This window comes from Chrysochloris asiatica, unplaced genomic scaffold (genome assembly GCF_000296735.1).
Source record: "Chrysochloris asiatica unplaced genomic scaffold, ChrAsi1.0 scaffold00005, whole genome shotgun sequence".
Taxonomy (NCBI): Eukaryota; Metazoa; Chordata; class Mammalia; order Afrosoricida; family Chrysochloridae; genus Chrysochloris; species Chrysochloris asiatica.
Window position 1 is genome coordinate 17,350,591 of NW_006408523.1, and position 20,563 is coordinate 17,371,153.

General features: G+C 38.5%; 1 protein-coding gene across 1 annotated transcript in view; it reads right to left on the reverse strand.

Moving 5' to 3' along the window:
• Positions 1 to 20,563, reverse strand: part of DNAJC3 (DnaJ (Hsp40) homolog, subfamily C, member 3) — a 78,736-nt gene that overhangs the window by 36,491 nt on the left and 21,682 nt on the right. The window contains exons 2-4 of the mRNA XM_006831996.1: positions 13,035 to 13,145; positions 3,129 to 3,253; positions 594 to 668 (exon numbers count right to left, since the gene is read on the reverse strand). Coding sequence (XP_006832059.1) covers positions 594 to 668; positions 3,129 to 3,253; positions 13,035 to 13,145 — 311 coding nt within the window. The remainder of the gene's footprint in view (positions 1 to 593; positions 669 to 3,128; positions 3,254 to 13,034; positions 13,146 to 20,563) is intronic.

The window sequence follows — 20,563 nt, forward strand, 5'->3', positions numbered from 1 at the left end:
TGTGTGTGTGTGTGTATAATTAGTATATATGCATATATATGTGTAGATATATTTGTGTCGCACAGTAGTTACAAGTCAGGCTGCTAACCTCAAGGTCCGCAGTTCGAAACTACCAGCTGTTATGAAGACGAAAGATGAGGCTTTCTGCTCCCATGAAGATTTACTGCCTCAGAAACCCTATGCAGGGTTACTATGAGTCAGAACAGACTCCAAAGTACTTTACAGTTTGCAAAGCAACTATAATGAATGATTGCAAAATTCCCTTTAACAATCAGTTTCATTATTCCTTTTAAAGCAAAGGGTTCCCAAGTCACTTAGAGGCCTTGAGAAGAACTCAACTGACATCTCTATATTCTCGTGGAGCCACAGAAGCTGCATTAGTAACATACAGCTTTCTTTAGTACCCTGAATCTTTTCTCTGCTATGCTTCTTTAATATTATTTCAGAAACTATGATCCTTATAGAAACAAACTGAACTGGAATTTTCCCTTTTAGCTAAAAATTACTACACTAAATAGTCTTAATACAAAAAAATAAGTGCAATGCATTCATGCAAAATGACATCATCAGAGACAAGTACAAATTCAACTTACCACTTTCTTAAAATCTTCTTCTGCTTCATCCAGCTTGCCTTGTTTGAGTAACAAGTGGCCTCTCTGTATTCTTGCCTACAAAAGAAAGGGGGACGGTCATTCTAAGTAGTAAGCATTTCCAAATTTCAATTAAACACAAAGAATAAATCTAACAAATTAATACAATTATTAATGAAACATTTATTTTCCCAGTGCCCACTTGTTTGACTTGGCACTCTGAGAATAATTCCTAGAGGCAATGAATGTGTGTAATATTTATTAAAGTATACTTTCTCTATAAAACTTGTTGCTACAAGAGAATTGAAAACATACTGTCGAAATAAAAGCTTGTATAAAAATGTTCATAGCAATAGCCAAAAAGATGACATAACTAAAATGTCCATCAACTGAAGAATGAACAAACAAAATGTGGTCTATAAAATGAAATTTTAAAAGGAATAAAATACTGATGCATGCTAAAATATGAATGCATAATCTCAAGAACATTATGCAAATTGAAAGAAATCAGAAACAAAAGGTTATATATATAAATTATATGATTCTATTTATGTGAAATCACTGGATTGCAAATCACTAAGGTCAGCTGTTCAAGCCTAATGGTCACTCTGTGGGAGGAAAATAAAGCTTTTCAGTCCCACAAAGATTTACAGCCTTGGAAACCCTATAAAAAGGTCACTATGAGTCAAAACCAACTCCACAGCACTTAACAACATTTATATAAAATATCAGAAAACATACAAATGTCAAAATTGTCAAAAACTGCAACTCCATATGAGTCAGAGTAGAGCTGTTTGTCTCTCATAGGGTTTTCAATGGCTGCATTTTCAGCCAGGATTTTCTTTCCAGGCACCTCTAGGAAGAGGCCTCAAGCTGCCAATCTTTCCATTAGTAATGCTGTATGCTATCTGTTTGTGCCACCTCAGCTTGTTATGAAATTTCCAGAACAGGCAAATCCATAAAGACAAAAAACAGATGGGTAGCTGAAAACCTGTGGTGACTAATGAAAAGCACAGGTTTCTCTGGGGAATAATAAAAATGTTCTGGAATTAGAAAATGGCAACGATTGCACAACCTTGTGGAAATACTAAACATCACTGAATTACACACCTTAAAAGGTGAATTTTATAGTATGTAAATTATAACTCAATTTTTTTAAAAATCTCATTTTTACAATCACAAACACTTTTTTGCCACTACCATAAAAGTTGGGTAATATGGGACTTGTGGTATGGTGATTTTACTAAATACACCTCTTCTATCATTGTCTTCGTAACTCCCACCAAATAAATGACTGGGTCGTGGTCGTTGCTGTGTACTGAGTTGGTTCCAACTCACAGTGACCCCGTTTAGGTTTTCCGAGACTGGGAACAGAAAGCCTCCTCTTTCTCCAGCAGAGCTGCTGATGGATTCGAACTGCTGACCTTGAGGATAGCAGCCTTTGCTTCTAAATAATTGGGTGGGACAATGCAAAACGGAGTGTACAGAACTGGCTGGTTTTACCATTGCTCTGGGCTTAAAGCAGCAATACCAGAATCTCAAGGCCATCAAGAAAGAAGAGCAACAGATCCTTCAGCTCCCAAGACCCTTGAGTGGAGAGGCTGCGGTGGCAGAGGCAGCAGCACAGGCAGAGGCTCCGAGCCACAGAGCAGTGGACTTCCCCATCTAAGGACCAGTTGAAGCTAAGGGCCTTCTGGAAGGAGACTGGCTTCAGAATAAGGTGCCCTTTGGGCATTTATCAGCAGTGCTAAAGGAGCTTGTAACAACAGCAAAGAAGACTGAAAACAATTACAGACCCATGAAAAACATTAATTCCAAAGGACGAATGGACTACACAAAGTTCTGGTGTGGCACTGCAGGTTAATGTGCTGGACTGCATGGTCAGTTTGAACCACAGGTTGGTGGTTCGAGCTCACCAGCCACCTTCGGAAACCCTATACAGGGTTGCTATGAGTCAGAACCAACTCAACGGCACTTAACAATAACAACAGACTACACAAACCTCAGCTTCCACCACACTGAGACCAGAAATACCAGACAGTGCTCAGCTACTGCTGCTCTAAAAGGAATCACAAGAGGAGGTCCTGGACAGAACGGGAGAAAACTGTGGAATAAAACCCAAAAATCATGAAAAAGAGCAGGCTGGCTGATTGGTTTGATAAGAGACTGGTGGAGCTCTCAATACTGTGGTCTGTAGACACCTTCATGTCTGGAACTGAACTTACCCTGTGACTCAGTTTTTAGCCAAACAATAAGCAGACCTATAAGGTCAACAATAACAGCAGAGAGACAGACATTCTAGAACAATAAAGGCAGCATTTGCCGAGAGGTACAGCACAAAAGGCAGGAAGGCACAGGTAAAAAGAATGAACACAAATGTTGAAGGAAGAATGCTATCACACTGTAGGGATTGCAGTCAATATCACAAAACAAAATGTGTATAAACTGTTGAACAAAACCCCAATTAATTCTGTACACTTTCACCTAACCACGATTAAAAAGTTTAAAAACAAATAAAGGAAGTTTAGATACACTTACTGCAGTAAAATCCATCTTCAATTCAATCACTTTTGTTAAATCTGGAAGTGCTGCTTTGGATTTACCCATCGCTAAAAAGACAGTAGCTCTCCGATAGTAAGCAATATAGTTATCAGGGTCACCATCTAAAACGTAAAGGAATAAATATTATCTCTTAATTAATTCACTCAAAAACCAAAGATTTTAAATTCTATTAAGAAAGGCTTTCCTCATCAAGAACTGGGTCATTTTTGTCACATATATTACCACAAATAACTCTAAAATAGCAAAATCTTATCTAGGCAAATGAATCTAGGACATGGTCAACAAACTAAATATCTTGGACCAAACCTAGACTCCAAGCTAAAAATTATTTAAAGAAACAATGTTATTGCTGTTGTTAGGTGACACAGTCAGTTCCAACTCATAACAATCCTACGCACAACAGAACAAACACGGCCCAGTCGTGCGCCATCCTCACAATTGTTATGACACCCACCTCCACTGCTGCTGCCACCATGCAAACCCTTCTGATTGGGGGGGTCTTCCTCTTTTTCTCTGACCCTTCGCTTTACCAAGAGTGATGTTCTTCTCCAGGGACTGGTCCCTCCTGATAACATGTCTGAAGTATGACAGATGAAGTCTCACCATTCTGGCTTCTAAGGAGCATTCTGACTGGATTTCTTCCAACACAGATTTGTCTGTTCTTCTAGCAGTCCATGGCAGTTTTAACATTCTTCTCCAATATCATAACTCAAATGCATCAGTATCTTTACAGTCTTCTTTACTCGTTGTCCAACTTTCACATGCACATGGGGCTACTGAAATTATCATGGCTTGGATCAGGCACCCCTTAGAATACTCATTATCCATAATGTTGTCCATAGTTTTTCATGATCCACACAGTTAAATACCATTGCACAGTCAATAAAACACAGGTAAACATCTTTCTGGTATTCTCTGCTTTCAGCCAACATACACCTGACATCAGCAATGATGTCCCTTATTCCACATCCTCGTGTGAATCTGGCTTGAACCTCTGGCAATTTCCTGTCAATGTACTGTTGCAGCCATTTTTTAAGTTATCTTGAGCAAAACTGTACACACTTGTAATATTAATGATACTGTCCAATGATTTCCCAATTCCAGTGGGTCACCGCTCTTTGGAATGGGTACAAATATGGATCTCTTCCAATTCAGGTAGTGGTCTTCCAAAGTTATTGGCATAAATGAGTGGGTGCCTCCAATGCTGCATCAGTTTGTTGAAAGATTCCAATTGTATCCAATCAGTTCCCATTGCCTTGCTCTTTACCAGTGCCTTCAGTGCGCCTTGGCATTCTTTCTTCTATTCATCTTGATCATATGCTTTCTCTTGAAATGGTTGAACATAAACTATTTCTTTTTGGTACCATGAATCTGTATTCCTTCCATCTTATTTGATGCTGCCTGCATCATTCAGTATTTACCCAAAGAATCCTTCAATATTTCAAGTCTAGGCTTGAATCATTTCTTTAATTCTTTCAGCTAGAGAAATGCTGAGTGAGTCCTTCCCTTTTGGTTTTCTAACTCCCAGTCTTTGCACATTTCATTATAATACTTGACACCATCTTCATGAGCTGCCCTTTCAAATGTTCTGTTCAGCTTTTTTACTTCATTTCTTTCACTTGCTTTAGCATCTCTAAACTGGAGAGCAAGTTTCAGAGTCTCTTCTGACATCCAGTTTAGTCTTTCTTTCTTTCTTGTCTTCTTAATGACCTTTTGCTTTCTTCCTCTATGATGCTCTTGATATCACCCTACAAATCTTCTGGTCTTCTATCATTAATGTCTAATACAACAAATCTGTTCCTGAGATAATCTCTAAAATCAGGTGGGATATATTCAAGGTTAGGTTTTAGTTTTCTTGGACTTGTTTTAATATTCTTTAGATCCAGCCTGAACTGGCATCTGAGCAAACTTTAGTTGATGCTATGAAGCGTTCCACCATCTCTTCACACAGATGTAGTCAATTTGATGTCCGTGTATAAACATCTGGTGTGGTCCATGTGTGCAGTTGTCTTTTATGTTGTTTAAAAAGGTATTTGCAATGAAGTCATTGGTCTTGCAAAATTCTATCATGCAATCTCCAGCATCATTTCTATCACCAAGACCATTTTTTCCAACTACTGATCCTTACTCTTTGCTTCCCACCATTGCATTTTAATCACCACCAGTAACTATCATTACATCTTGATTACGTTTGATCAATTTCAAACTGGTAGAATTCTTCAACTTTATCATCACTGGCTTTAATAGTTGGTGTATAAATAATAGTGTTATTAAACAGTCTTCCATTTAGGTGTATGGAAATTATCCTATCACAGACAGCATTATAATGCATGATAGATCTAAAACGTTCTTTTTGACAATGAATGTGATGCCATTCCTCTTCAATTTGTCATTTCCAACATAGCAAATCATGATTGTCAGATTCAAAATAGCCAATACTTGTCCATTTCAGTACACTAATGCCTAGGATATCCATCTTTATGAATTCCATTTCATTTTCACAACCTCCAACTTTCCTAGAGTCATACTTCATACATTCCATGTTCCAGTTATTAATTGACATTTACAGCTGTTTCTCCTCATGTTGAACTGTTTCCCATGAGCAAATGAAGGTCATGAAGTCTTTACTCCAGTCACGTCATTAATGGTCAACTCTACTTTGAGGAAGCAACTCTTCTACAATCATATTTTGAGTATCTTTCCATGTGAGTGGTTCATTTTACAGCAATATATCTGACAATATTCTGTTGCTATTCATGTTTCAATAGTTAATATTCTGCTGCTGTCTGACAGTGTTCCACTGCTATTCATAAGGTTTTCAATGGTTAAACACTCAGAAGTAATGCTATCTCTTCTTCCTAATCTGTCTTAGTCTGGAAGCTCAAGTGAAAACTGTCCACCATGGGTGTTCTCTGCTGGTATTTAAAATACAAATGGCATAGCTTCCAGCATCGCAGCAACACACAAGCCACCAAAGTACGAAAAACTGAAAGACTAGTAATGAAAAGAAACCATAGGGGAAATAAAGTAAACGGACTGTTTGGTCTAAAACATATACTATACTATATGACCTTTTACATAAAAAGGCTTACCAATCCCTGATCTAGAACATTAACTATATTACACTCATTACCTTTATACTATGCAAGCCAGTCTGTTGTCTTTGTCTCTGCTGAAATGTCAGTGAAATTCTGATTGAGAAGGCAAATTATTTACTTATTCACAAGATTATAGAAAACTAAATTTATAAACTAAATGTGCCAATCTCTGTTCCACATAAACTTCACTTTAATATGGAGTTGTAGCATAGGCACTGGACTGCAAAGTCAGTTTGAACCTCACATTTGGAGATCAAACACAGCAGCCACTCCTCGGAATTCTTATACAGGGTCCCTAAAAGCAGGAATGAACTCCATGGCACTAAGCAACAACAGAGAAATAAAAGTAAAAATCACCAGACAAAGAAGAAGAAGACTGAAATAAGACTGAAAATGAGACGAGTTGTTAACATTTCACAGAAGGAAAATAAATGCATAAGTTAGGTTTCTGAGATCATTCCACTGCTCAGCATCTACAAAGTGGGAAAGGAGTGAATTCCATTACAGTGAATGTAATTAGAAGCAAACCTTACACTTGCAAAATCTCAAATAGGTTCAGAAATGGGAGACCTAGACTCCAGGTTATATGACGAGGCTGAAAAAAATATTATGAGTGCTATAGAATCAGCACTGGACTGCAAACCACAAGGTCAACAGTTCAAACCCACCATCAGCTCCTCGGAAACCCTGTGCAGGATCTCTATGAGTTGTAATCAACTCAATGGTACTCATCAACAACCCCTCATCTTGGAAGAGCAGCAACTCCACAGGCTAAGCACTGGACTAGAAACCACAAGGCTGGTGGTTCGAGCCCATCAGCCACTCTGTGAAAGAAAGATGAGGCTTTCTGCTCCCTCAAAAAGATTTCGATCCTTGGAAACCTTATACAGAGTCACTGTGAGTAGAAACCAACTGGACAGCACTTGAACAGCAACAGCAAGTTGATAACATTTGTGGAGACATTCATTCTCAGTTACTTCACTATCAGTTTTCAGATATTTTAAAGTAGGATTGGAACCCCAACTTACAACACTGAACCTACAAAACTAAGGAATCCAGTGACAATATCTCCACACATGAACGAGAATCAATGTGCTTAGAGGCATGGAATCACGTGCATCACATATCAAAAGAGCCTCCCCTGGCTCTTCATCTTAAAACAATCAGTTCCTAGAACTAGAGTCTTCCTATGTGATTGCTATGACACAGCCACTGACCTAGAGCTGGCTTCATGTTGACTTTCTCTCAATACAACATTTGAACACACTGAAGATAGTCTTTTTTACTCCTATCCATCCAATACCGTACATTACTTAAATAGGATAAATTACTTGCAAGCCTACATATAGAAATACTGGACTGCATTTAAAAATACATCTTGGCGCTGTGGGCTAATGCGTCAGACTGCAAAGTCATTTGAACTGCAAGGTCGGTGGTTCAAGCTCACCAGCTGCTCCTTGGAAACCCTATACAGGGTTGCTACGGATCGGAACAGACTCAATGGCACTTTACAACAACAATAATCATTATAGCACTTTATTAAATATTTGAACATAAAAATGAATTTAAAGTCTACTTAGAATTCTAAAACCATCAAACAATCAAATATGAGGAAAGTAGCCCTCATTAAGAAAATACGATGACTCTCTGGAGAAAAGGCATCAGACCATCAGTTACAAATGATGTTGAAACTGGTTCGTGTGATGCACAGGGAATAACACCCATACCTGGATGCAGAACTACTTTTATTCTTGCACCTGACTAGCCCAGCTCTATCCCTACATTCATTCATACATTCCCTGAGCACCTACCATAGCATCTACCCTCAGAAGGGCTGCAATCTTTTAACCTGAATTGTGGCTTTTGGAAAGTAACTGGAGCACTCTTTACATCTTTGAGTCTAAATGTACATAGTGATGCTCGTTCCCCTTTCACAAGTGAGGCTTCAATGTCATGAGAAAGCATCACTATCTGTTTCAATGGCAAATAAACGTAGACATAGATGGTGTCTTTGTACGCAGCAGAACTATGTGAGCATGACACTTTTCTTACTTATGTAAATGGAGAAACTTATCATTTCAGAAATGCCCACCATTTAATTATCTTTTACATGTACATTCAAGCCAGATACACCTAAGTCACTTCTAGTATATTGGAAAAATGGAGCGAGACCCATAAGACCATGGTACAGGAAGGAGAAGTTCGTACCTATATTGTGGTTCTCTGGAATTATAAATCTCGGAACAAAACTTGTAGCTGACTAGCTCATGACATTAAAACAGATAAAATTGTTTCAGAAACCTATTTTGGAAAGTGATATTTAATCCTTCCTTAAATCACAGATTCTAACAAATCAAGAATATTTCCCAGTCTCTGAGTTATAAAGTATTAAAATTCCTGCCAAACAAAAATTAAATGTATGCCAGAAACAAACAAAAAAATGTATACCAAATCATTAATATCTGTGCCACAATGTAGAAACATTTATTTATGTTGCTATTGCTGAGTTTTAAATATATAAATCTTTCATTGTGTGAAAATGTAATTATAAAACATTGTGCCCAAAAAAGTAGGTTTTCAAAACAGAAGGGTGTCACAGCTATAAATAATGTCAACTATAACATTATAGTAAAAAAATGAATGTTACAATATGATTCACAATGTTTCTATTACAACCTTTAAGACTGATTTCCTAATTACAGGAGAAGTTAAAGAAATTAAATAACAAAAAAGTTAGAAGTTGAACTGAACAAACATTTTAATGATTATTTTTAATGTAGTCACAGCTTCACACAGTGTATTAAAATATCGATGATACTTCACCACAGAGGATGAGCACTAATGTCTGCTTACATTTTTTTAAAAACAGCAAGAGCTGTACCACGTACAGCAATAAAAGAAAACCTGGATCAGAAGACAGGTAGTGAGGACCTGAGAACACAACAACATACAATCATCAATCCAACAGATATACAACGACACCGCAATGTCTCAGAGAAAACAGGCAATTTCAACTTAAAGATACCAAAATACAGAGTCAGAAGATATAGATGAGAAATGGAATCAGAACAACTTGATAAGGAATTTAAAAGAATGATATTTCGGCACCTTCAATGAATTAAGAGAATGATTGAAGTAAAGAGAAAAAAAACAAGCTTTAAAGAATTCAGGAAAATACTGCAAGAAGAAACTGATAAAAGAAATAAAAAATTGGAACCCATATAAAAACAGTATACAAAAAAAGCCAGAAAAGTAACTCTAAGAATTCAGAAATAGATAGTACACTTGAAAGGGCAAAAAAGTGTAATTCAATCAATGGAAAGCCCAGCTTGAAGACAAATCTCTGAAACCTAATCTGATAGCGGAACAATCAGTAAAAATAATTTTAAAATCCAAAGAAACCCTTGTGGGACAATATCAAGAGGAATAAGTTACCTGCGAATGGAATTTCAGAACTAGACAAAAAACATAAGAAAGGAAATTGTCCAAGACTTGTGGATGAAAGAAAACTTCACTAACATGAAAGACAAGTAGATAATCTTTCAAGAAGTTAAACAAATTCCAAACATGACAGATCCAATAAGAATGTAAGAAAATCACCAAGATTGATAAACTTCAAAAACAAAGTAAAGCAAAAAATCCTAAGAGCAGCTCCGGAAAAACACAAAGTTACCTACAAAGGAGAACTAGTAAGACTAAACTCTGATTTCTCAGCAGAAACCATGCAAGCAAGAATACAAAAGGTATAACATATATAAAACTCGAAAGAAAAACAAAATGCCAACCAAGAATCATATATCCAGCAAAACTGTCCGTCAAATGTAACACTGAAATAAGGCACTTCCAAATAAATGGAAATTATTAGAACTTGCAAAAATCAGACCAACCTTACAAAAAATACTAAAGGGAGTTCTTTGAACAGAGAACCAACAATAGACAACAATCTGACACATTATCAACAACTTGGATGACAATATGACCCAGAACTCAACAAAGATGTTGTTGTTAAGTGCCGTCGAGTCTATTCCGACCCACAGCAACCCTATATACAGTTTCCAAGGAGCAACTGGTGAGCTTGAAGTATTCAAAGTATGTAGAAGTATTCACAGTACAACAAACCCACAAGACAGAAAATAGGTAACCAAAGGTAACAGTTTGCACTACCAACAGCAAAAATAGTAATAATGTAGTTACAAAACTTTAAACTGTAAGGAAACCAAGTAGATTTCAAGAAAAAACATTAAAATAAACCTATCTATAACCTTAAAATTAAACCAAGTCTTACCCCTAGCCCAACCCTACCCTTAACACTAGCCTTAGTCCTAACTATATCCTAACATTAAATGAAGTCTGAGGCCAGCTTAGACCTAGCCTTAGTACTACTAACCATACCACCTCCTTACTCCTAACACCTCCTGTCGCACCCCCTCTTAAAAATAAAGAATAACTGTTTAGTGTAGAAATCAGAGATCTGGATTTGTTATCTGGAGTGATTAATATGGCCATACTAAAGATAAGACTTTTGCTAAATGAGACAACTGAAAAAGGATGTATGTTCTTTCTGATAAACACACATTTTGTAAGAGATTCAATAGACTTTAACACCACTCCATTACTACCTACTCCATACACCCAGTGTATATGGATATGAATGCTATTTTCTACAGTTTCTTATGAACAGTGTTTTACAGAAACTGAAATTATAAACATTCTGAAACAACCCAGGTCTTCTTCAGTAATAGTAAAGTACACCCCATTTGAGAATCACTGTTACTTGCCAAAATTATAGTTCTGAATGAATGCACCAGCAGTGTCTCAGTGTCCCGTTACTGAATCTCACATATAAATGTTTCCATTTACACGTTTTTCCTTCAAGACAATATTTTACTAGGTATTCTGGAGAACCGCCAATCAAGAATTCTTATATTACACTGGGGGCACTGAAGATAAATAGGCAGTTGTTTTCTACTAGTTTCATAATATGTCCTTAGTGTTTCTGCTAAATGTGAAATTAAAGAAAACAAATAAAATTCAAAATAGGTAGAAGGTATAAAGTTCTGCAAATATTCTGGTGGTAGTGGTGTGCCATGGAGTCAGTTCCGTCTCATAGCGATCCTGCATAGGGTTTCTGAGGCTGTAATTCTTTATGGGTGCAGAAAGCTTCATTTTTCTTCCATGGAAGGGCTGGTAGTTTCCAATTGCTGACCTTGGGGTCAACAGTCTGACTCGTAGCCACTATGCTACCAGAGCTCCATAATTCTGGTGGTAGTTGAGAAGAAACAATATTTAGACATATTTTAAAACAACAGAAAATGTTTAGATTTAATTTTTTTTTTAAATTACCAGTTGCAGCATTAAGGTTAGTTTGAAGCATCAGAAAGAATGGACTTCATAATGAAGTGGTCATGCATTAAGTGGCCAGTAATGAAAACTACTGGCTCTGGTAGCGTAGTGGTTATGAATCGGGCTGTGAACCTTAAGGTCAGCGGTTCGAAACTACCAGCCGCTCCGCGGGAGAAAGACGAGGCTTTCTACTCCCGTAAAGATTTACACCCTTGGAAACCGTGTACAGGGTCGCTATGGGTCGGACCCGACTCGATGGCACTTAACAACAACAACAACAATGAAAACTATTGTTAACTGTTATGTCAAGTGACTACTACGTCTCAAAGACAAGTGATGAATCACTGAATCAGCAAAACATTTCCTAGAGGAAGTTCCACATAGTTGAGAAAACCTATTGACATAACAAATCTGTTTTTAGAAAAGTCTTTAATTTTCAGAAACACAAAAATTAGATTTGTTTTTACATACCATACACATAGGAGCGAACCCTGTTTTCAAACCTCTATGTTCATTTTTCTCATCCCATCATTACAAATATTCTACTGGGTGGCAGAGTGAAAACTGCTGGGAATTGATTTACCATTTTTTAACATAATTTGGCCAATGTCAAAGGTTATTCAAGTGACAAAGCCAAGAATAAAATCTAGACCAATAACATCAATAATAAAAATATGAGCTGAGGAAACAACCTAAGTAAAGATATTGCCAAATCAAAACCTAAATACCTTTGTTTATAAAGTACTAAAGGGCAGTAATTCTTCTGGCAAGCAAAATCCCACCTCATTAAAAATACAGACATGTCACCCTAACTATTCCAAACAATAAAAAAGACTCAAGAAAGTCAGTATCAAAAAGCCCTAGAACAAGTTTATGCATTTATTCACAGGCCAACCTTTCAAACCCTCACTCAGAACTTCTTAATCCTGGTCACCTCATTTCTCACAATCACGATGAATTAAAAACTGCACTGATAATTGAGAAGCCGCATGCCACAAAGAGATCCAGGTTAGCAGCACAAACCAACAGTTTAGGGGGCAATGGGGGTTTGATCAATGTTGAAGAAGTGAAAGTAAAGCAATTACTAGATTGATGATCTCAAGCTATCAAGAACATTAAACTATATTCAGTGAAATCAGCTGACAAAGATAAAACATATATTACACACTGAGGAAGTGTTTAGTCAACATTATCTTGAGTCATTCCTAGTACTTTATAATAAACTTCAATTACCTGGAAAATTCTCTCATATTAGACAGAGGTGCAGTAAAGTATTACATATTTATTTTATTAGTGTATTTCACCCAGAATCCTAGAAAAACTTGAAACATTTAAAACATTTAAACAACTAAATAATATTTAAGATGCAACCCAAAAAAAGGAGCTATAAGTAAGAATTCACTAAGACTGCCATTGAATATTTTGGTGCCAAGATACACACCTACTGCAGCATGAAACTGAGATAAAGCATCTGCTAACTGTCCAGCTGCAAGTAACTTCTTGCCCAATTCAAGATGTTTCTCAACATCTGCATTTACTCCACATTCAGCACCTAAAAAACAAACAACAAAAGAAGACGTTAACTTTGCACAACCCAAAATTTAATTCTAAAAAACAAAAAAGTTTTAATTATCTGGCTCAGTTTTTTACTCAAATGAGAAAAGTCCACAGAAGCTGAAAAATAATGTAGAGAATTAGAAGATAATGGAATTTTTCTATAAGCTTTTGAAAGCCCTGCCGTATAATATGGGTAAAATTGTGGAGAAAACATAAGTGAGCAGGGCAGTGACTCGAAGGAGCCTACCCTGTCCATCTCAGTAGCTCCCACAGGAACCAATCCTCTGGTGGAGGCAGAAACTAGGGCAGGGAGGCCAAACTTAGCCCAGGTCCTCACTCTCTCCCCTCCCAAGTGGATGACGACTAAACTATGTATTTGGACCTTTTCAAGCTAGGTCTGAGATGCAGCAGAAACAACCAATTGTGTTTATCTGGGGGAGTAGAAGAAATGGCCAGCAACCTAAGACAGACGGGTTTTTGCATCATCAGGTAAGCAGACTGGAGGGTTCTGAAAACAAGCCTCTCAGTCAGTGGTCATGCACTTTAACCATTGTGTCACTAGGGCTCCTTTCCCTACCACACACTCAAGTTTACAGATGATATAAAGTGATGAATGGGTTTGACTTCAGAATAATCCTGGAGAAGGAAATGAAGTACAGATAAAACAACCAGCTATGTGGTAATTATTTTTGTCCTAATGTGTTACTGTAGAAAAAGCACTGGACTGCAAGGTCAGTTTGAACTGCCAAACCGGAGGTTCAAACCCACCAACTGCTGCTTGGAAATCCTATATAGGGTGACTATGAGTCATAACCACTAGATGGCACTTAACAACAACAATTAAGGATTTGAGTCCTGGTGTGGCGCTGTGGGTTAATGTGCCAGACTTGCAAAGCCATTTGAACAGCAAGGTCAGTGGTTCAAGCTCACCAGCTGCTCCTTGGAAACTCTATACAGGGTCGCTATGGGTCGGAACCGACTCGACAGCACGTCACAACAACAACAACAATAATATTCTACTTTAGTATAGTTGTAAGTTTTTCCAAAATCAAGTTGTTGTTTGTTGATTTGTTTTATTCAAATCCTTATAGCAAAGAGAAAACTGCCTAATAAAAATTACTTCTTACTTGAAAAATACAATTGTTTCACAGGAAGCAGACCACAGGGGCTATATGATAACAGTCAACTGAGCACATGAGCTTACCATCCAATATGCTCAAATTTTATGTTACTAAATTGGTTTAAAGCAGGCAATCTGAGAGCTTTTTCTCCAGCCAGGCAGAGCTTAATTTCATCTTGTGCCTAGGTTTAAGTGTTCAGATGCCAATTTTTACTGAGTATCTCATGCACGGCAGATGGCTGAGCTGCCAGAGTTAGAAGCAGAGTGTATTTAAAAGTGGATGAGAGGCCACATCCCCATGGGCCTAGCAGGCACTTTCCTGGGCATGTCCCTTTAATGACTGCCTGAATGGTTTGATTATGGTATCATACCCCCAAGAGTCTCAGGATCATATCAGAGAGTCTCAGAGTGCTAGACTGCAAAGTCAGTTTGAACGGCAAGGTTGGTGGTTCAAGCTCACCAGCCGCTCCTCAGAAACCCTACACAGGGTCGCTATGGGTAGGAACCGACTAGATGGCACTTAACAACAACATAGTCTCCCGGACTCCTGGTGGGGTGCAATACGATAAACACTGGACTGCGAGGCACAAGGCTGGGGATTCAAGCTCATCAGTTGCTCCTCGGAAACCCTATATAAACCCTATACAAGGTCACTGTGAGAACCAGCTTGATGGCACTTCACAACACAGGAAGTCTCCGCATTTCCCTGCTTCCGGTTGGCTTCACATGCAATGCAAGTTTTGGTTGTGGGAGTAAATTCTTTTATTGTCTTTACCTTGTAAAAAAAAAAAAAAAAGGAGCTCTGGTAGCGTAGTGGCTATGAATCAAGGTCAGCAGTTCGAAACTACCAGCCATTCCACGGGAGAAAGATAAGGCTTTCTACTCCCATAAAGATTACACCCTCAAAAACCCTATGCAGGGTCACTATGAGGCGGCACTGACTCCATGGAACTTAACAATAACCCTGTAAAAAAGTCAGAGTCCTGGTGTGGCACTGTAGGATAAGCACTGGACCATTAAGATCAGTTTAAACCGCAAGGTTTAAGCTGCTCCTTAGAAACCCTATACAGGGTGCTATGAGGTGGAACTGACTCATCAGCACTTAACAACAACAACTACTACATAAAAATTACCTGGTGGACGTAGAACTTTGAAAAATCAGCATGATGTCACGAAATTTCCGTCACCTGGGTTTGTTTGTCTTATCGTGTTTTTCACTCTTGTTTAAAACTTAATAAAGAGTCTCTATAAAATTTACCAGGCCTGGTGAGGCACTGTAGAAAAAGTACTGGACTGCTACTGAAAAAGTAGGTGGCAGTTCAAACCCACCAGCTATTCTTGGAAACTCTAGATAGGGCCACTCGAAACTGACTTGATAGCACACAAAATATTTGTATGTGTGAAGATGGGAGTGGGGCTCTTTTCTCCCTTTGTTGTCGGTGGTGTTAAGTGTCGAGTCGGTTCCAATCCATAGCAACCCTACAACAAAATAAATGCAGTAAATGCATAATCTCGGTAGAAAATAATTTTTAAGTAAGAAGGCTATTTAAAAAATTAGACAATTTTGCAAAATATGAAACAGGACTGGACTGATGGACAGAACCATATCCACAAACATTTCCAAGAGAAGTCAGCTAAAAGATGCCTACAGATGAGGAGTCTAAACTGTGGTATCAAAGATGAGGATGTCCTCTCTGCCCCCTCCAGTCAGACGACCAATCTTCTCTCACAATCAGCAGTCAGAGACTGGCAACGAGAAACTATGAAACACAAAAACCAATTCTGAAGGAACCTAACACCAAACAGAAAAATTAAGTAAACAAAAAGGAGGGAAACTCTAAAAATGAATATAACTGATACCTTTACAGATTCAGAAGAATACAGCATTGTTAGAAACAGACAATACAATCTATTCACTCACTACTCTAGCACTGGGAATGCAATGAAGAACAGGAGAGACTAAAAAAATTCAACTAGTAGAGTCCTGGTGTGGTGTTGCAGGGTAAGCACCAGACTGCCAATCACAAGGTCAGCAGTTCAAACCCACCAGCTACTCCTGAGAAACACTACATATACAGTGTTGCTGCGAGTCAGAACCTGAACCAACTCAGCAAGGAGAGTAATGCACACATGCAGATAAAGGGGCTCAATGAGTATGCCAAATCATGCCCAGGAAGGAAAACAAAGCAAGTGAAATGGGCCTAGAGGCAGGACGGAGCGCAACATCAAAGAATCTAAAGAGGATCCAGTAAGTGAAACAAGAAAGAAAATGGAGGCAAGACAGATTCTATCAGATGTGTCAAGCCAAGTGTAGAAAGAATATGCTCAGTATGTCTCAAGCTGAAAAAAATGAAGAAAAATCCAAGCCTCCATTTGAAATACTGAAGGATTCTATGGGCAAAAGGATAAGCACTGGACAAAATGTTGGTTTGAACCACAAGTTCAGCAGTTCAAACTGACCGGCCACTCCTCAGAAACCCTATACAGGGTCCCTATAAGTAGGAACCAACTCAACGGCATTTAACAACAACAACAATGGGCAGAATATTGAACAATGCAGAAGAGAAGACAAGAAGGAATTCACAGAGCCATTTGTACCAAAAACAAATGGATGATGTTCAACTATTTCAAAAGGCAGCATATGACCAAGAGCCAATAGCACTGAAGTAACAAGTCCAAGATGCACTGAAGGAATTGGCAAAGAACAAGGCTCCATGAATTGAACGAATACAAATTGAACTCTTTCAACAAACTGATGCAGCACTGGAGGCAGTCGCTCATCTATGCCAAGAAATCTAGAAGACAGCTAACTTGCCAACTGATTGGAAGAGATCCGTATTTGTGCTCATTCCAAAGAGGGGTAACCCAAAGGAATGCACAAATCTTGGGGTAATATCACATGCAAGAAAAATTTTGCTCAAGATCATTCAAAAAGGTTACAACCATACATTACTAGGGAACTGCCAGAGGTTCCAGCCAGATTCAGATGATGATGTGGAACAAAGGATATCATTGCTGACATCAGATGGATCTTAGCTGAAAGCAGAGAATACCAGAAAGATATTTACTTGTGTTTTATTGACTATGCAAAGGCTTTGGATCATCAAGCTATAGACAACACTGTGGAGAATGAGTATTCTGGAACACTTAATTGTGCTCATGAAGATCCTCTACAGAGACCAAGAAATAGTTGTTCAAACAGAACGGGGGGGGGGGGGAGACACGGAATGGCTTGAAATTAGGAAAGGTGTGCAACAGAGTTGTATTTTTCTCTCCATACTTATTCAGTCGGTATGCTGAGTAAATAATCTGAAAAGATGGATTATAAAGAACATGGCATCAGGATTGGAGGAAGGCTCATTAACAATCAGCAATATGCCAATGATACAACCTTGCTTGCTGAAATCAAAGAGGACTTAAAATATTTACTCAATGAAGACCAAAGACTACAACATGCGATATGGTTTGCACCTCAATTTACAGAAACAAAAATCCTTACCACTGGACCAATAAACATCACGATTAATGGAGAAAAGATTGAAGCTGTCAAAAACTTCAATTTGCTTGGATCAACCTCAAGTACTCATGGAAGCAGCAGTCAAGAACTCAAATGATGTATTGCATTAGGTAAATCTGTTGCATAAGACCTCTTTAGAGTGTTCAAGAGCAAAGATGTCAGTTTGAGGACTAAGGTGTGCCTGACCTCAAGCTATCATATTTTCAGTAGGTTCATATGGATGAGAAAGTTGGACAGCGAATAAGGAAGACTGTAGAAGAACTCATGCATCTGAATTATGGTATCATGGGCTTCTAGGAAAACAAACCTATCTGTGTGAGAAGAAGTATATATAGTCAGATGCTCCTTAGAAGCCAGGATGGCGAGATTTCATCCCTCATACTTCAGATATATTATTAGGAGGGACCAATCACTGGAGAAGGACATCATGCTAGGTAAAGTGGAGAGTCAGCAAAAAGAAGAAAGTCACCCAACAAGTTGGATTAGCAGCACAGTGGCAGCAGCAATGGGCCCAAGTTTATCAATGATTGTGAGGATGGTGCACGACTGGCCAGTATTCCTTTCTGCATAAGGTCACTATGAGTTGACAGGGACTCTACAGCACCTAACAACAACTCAGGCCAAGGTAAGAAATGCCCAATAAAATGGTTGTTGGCAAGGACAGACAATCTGATTTACATTTTTAAATGGTCAATTCCACTGACTAGAAGCAAGCAACAATGCAAAGAACAGCATATTAGGAGGCTTCAAAAAGTTCATGGATAAATGAAAAGTAAGGATAACTTCATGTACTTTCTAACTTCTTTGTACATTGCATTGTAATATTTGACTTTGTCTTCTCAAGGATGTCCTTTGAAATTTTCTGTTCATTTCTTTTACTTCATTTCTTTCAGTCCTTTTAGTTTATCAACATCCAAGAGCAAGTTTCAGAGTCTCTTCCAACATCCACTTTGTATTCTTTTCTTTCTTCCCAATCTTTTTAATGACCTTTTGCTTTCTTCGCATATGATGTTCTCAATGCAATCCCCCAAGTCTTCTGGTCTTATTAGTGTCTAAGACATTAAATCTGTTCTTGCAACAGTCTTTAAATTTAGACTGTTGTTATTAAGTGCCGTGGAGTCGATCCAGACCCATAGCGACGACCCTGTATAGGGTTTCCTAGGAGTGGCTGGTAAGCTTGAACCGTCGACCTTGCAATTGAAACGGCTTTGCAGTCTGGCGCATTAACCCGCAGCACCACACCAGGTCTCCATAGGTGGGATATACTCATGTTCATATTTTGGACCTCATGGGCTTTTCAGCTCAACCTGAATTTGCATGTGAACAATTGATGGTCTGTTCCAGTCAGCCCCTGTCCTTGTTTTGGCTGCTATTCAGCTTCTCTACCATCTCTTCCCACAGACGTAGTCAATTTGTTTCTGGTGAGGTTCACATGTGTTGTTGTGTGCAGTCACGCTGGTTCTGACTCACTGCAACCCTTCCAAGAGCTTCTGGTGAGTTTGAGATGCTGACCTTTTCATCTGGTGAGGTCCACATGGATAGCCGTCGCCTTTTGTGTTGTTGAAAAAGTTGTTTGCAATGAGTAAGTCATTGATGTTGCAAACTTCTGTCATGAGATTTCCAGCATCATTTCTATCACCAAGGCCATATTTTCTAACTACAGATCCTTTCTCTGTTTCCTACTTTTGTGTTCCCACCAGCAATTATCAGTGCATGTTGGTTGCATGTTTGATCCATTTCAGACTGAAGACTTTGTTAATTCTTCAGTTTCATCATCACTGGCCTTAATTTGGGTAACAGTGGTATTAACTGGTCTTCCTTGTAGAGGTATGGCAATTATCCCATCACAGCATTATATTTCAAGCTAGATCTTGAAATGTTCTTTTTGCTGATGAATATGATGCCATTTCTCTTGAGTTTGTCATTCCCAGCATAGTAAATTGTATGATTGTCAGATTCAAAATGATCATTTTACTTCACTAATGCCGGGGATATCAACGTCTACATATTTCATTTTTTACTTCCAATTTTCTAGATTTGTACTTCATACATTCCATACTCTAATTATTAATGGATGTTTGCAGCCATTTCTTCTCCTTCTCAGTTGTGTCCCATCAGCAAATGAAGGTCCCCAAAACTTTATTCCATCCACATCATTATGGTTATGTTTACTTTGAGGAGGCAGTTTTCCCCTAGTCATATTTTGAGTGCCTTCCAACCTAAGGGGCGACTCATCTTCCAGCAATGTATTAAACAATGCTCCACTGCTATTCATAAGGTTTTCATTGACTAACCATTCAGAAGTAGCCTGTTTCTCCTTCTTCCTAGTCTGTCTTAGTCTGGAAGCTCAGCTGAAACCTGTCCACCATGGGTGATCCTGCTGGTAGCTAAAATACTGTTGGTATAGCTTCCAGCCTCACAGCAACACACAAACCACCACAGTATGTATGACAAACTGACAGACAACTGGTAGTATTATCCATTGTTGTTGTTGTTAAGTGCTGTCAAGTTGGTTCCGACCCATAGCGACCCTGTATAGGGTTTCCAAGGAGCAGCTGGTGAGTTTGAACCGCCAACCTTGCAGTTCAAATGGCTTTGCAGTCTGACGCATTAACCTGCAGCACCACACCAGGACTAAAGCATTATCCATTTGTTGTTGTTGTTGTTATGTGTCGTGGAGTCGATTCCGACTCATAGCGACCCTGTACAGGGTTTCCGAGGCTATAAATCTTTACGGGAGCAGAAAGCCTCATCTTTCTCCCGCGGAGCAGCTGGT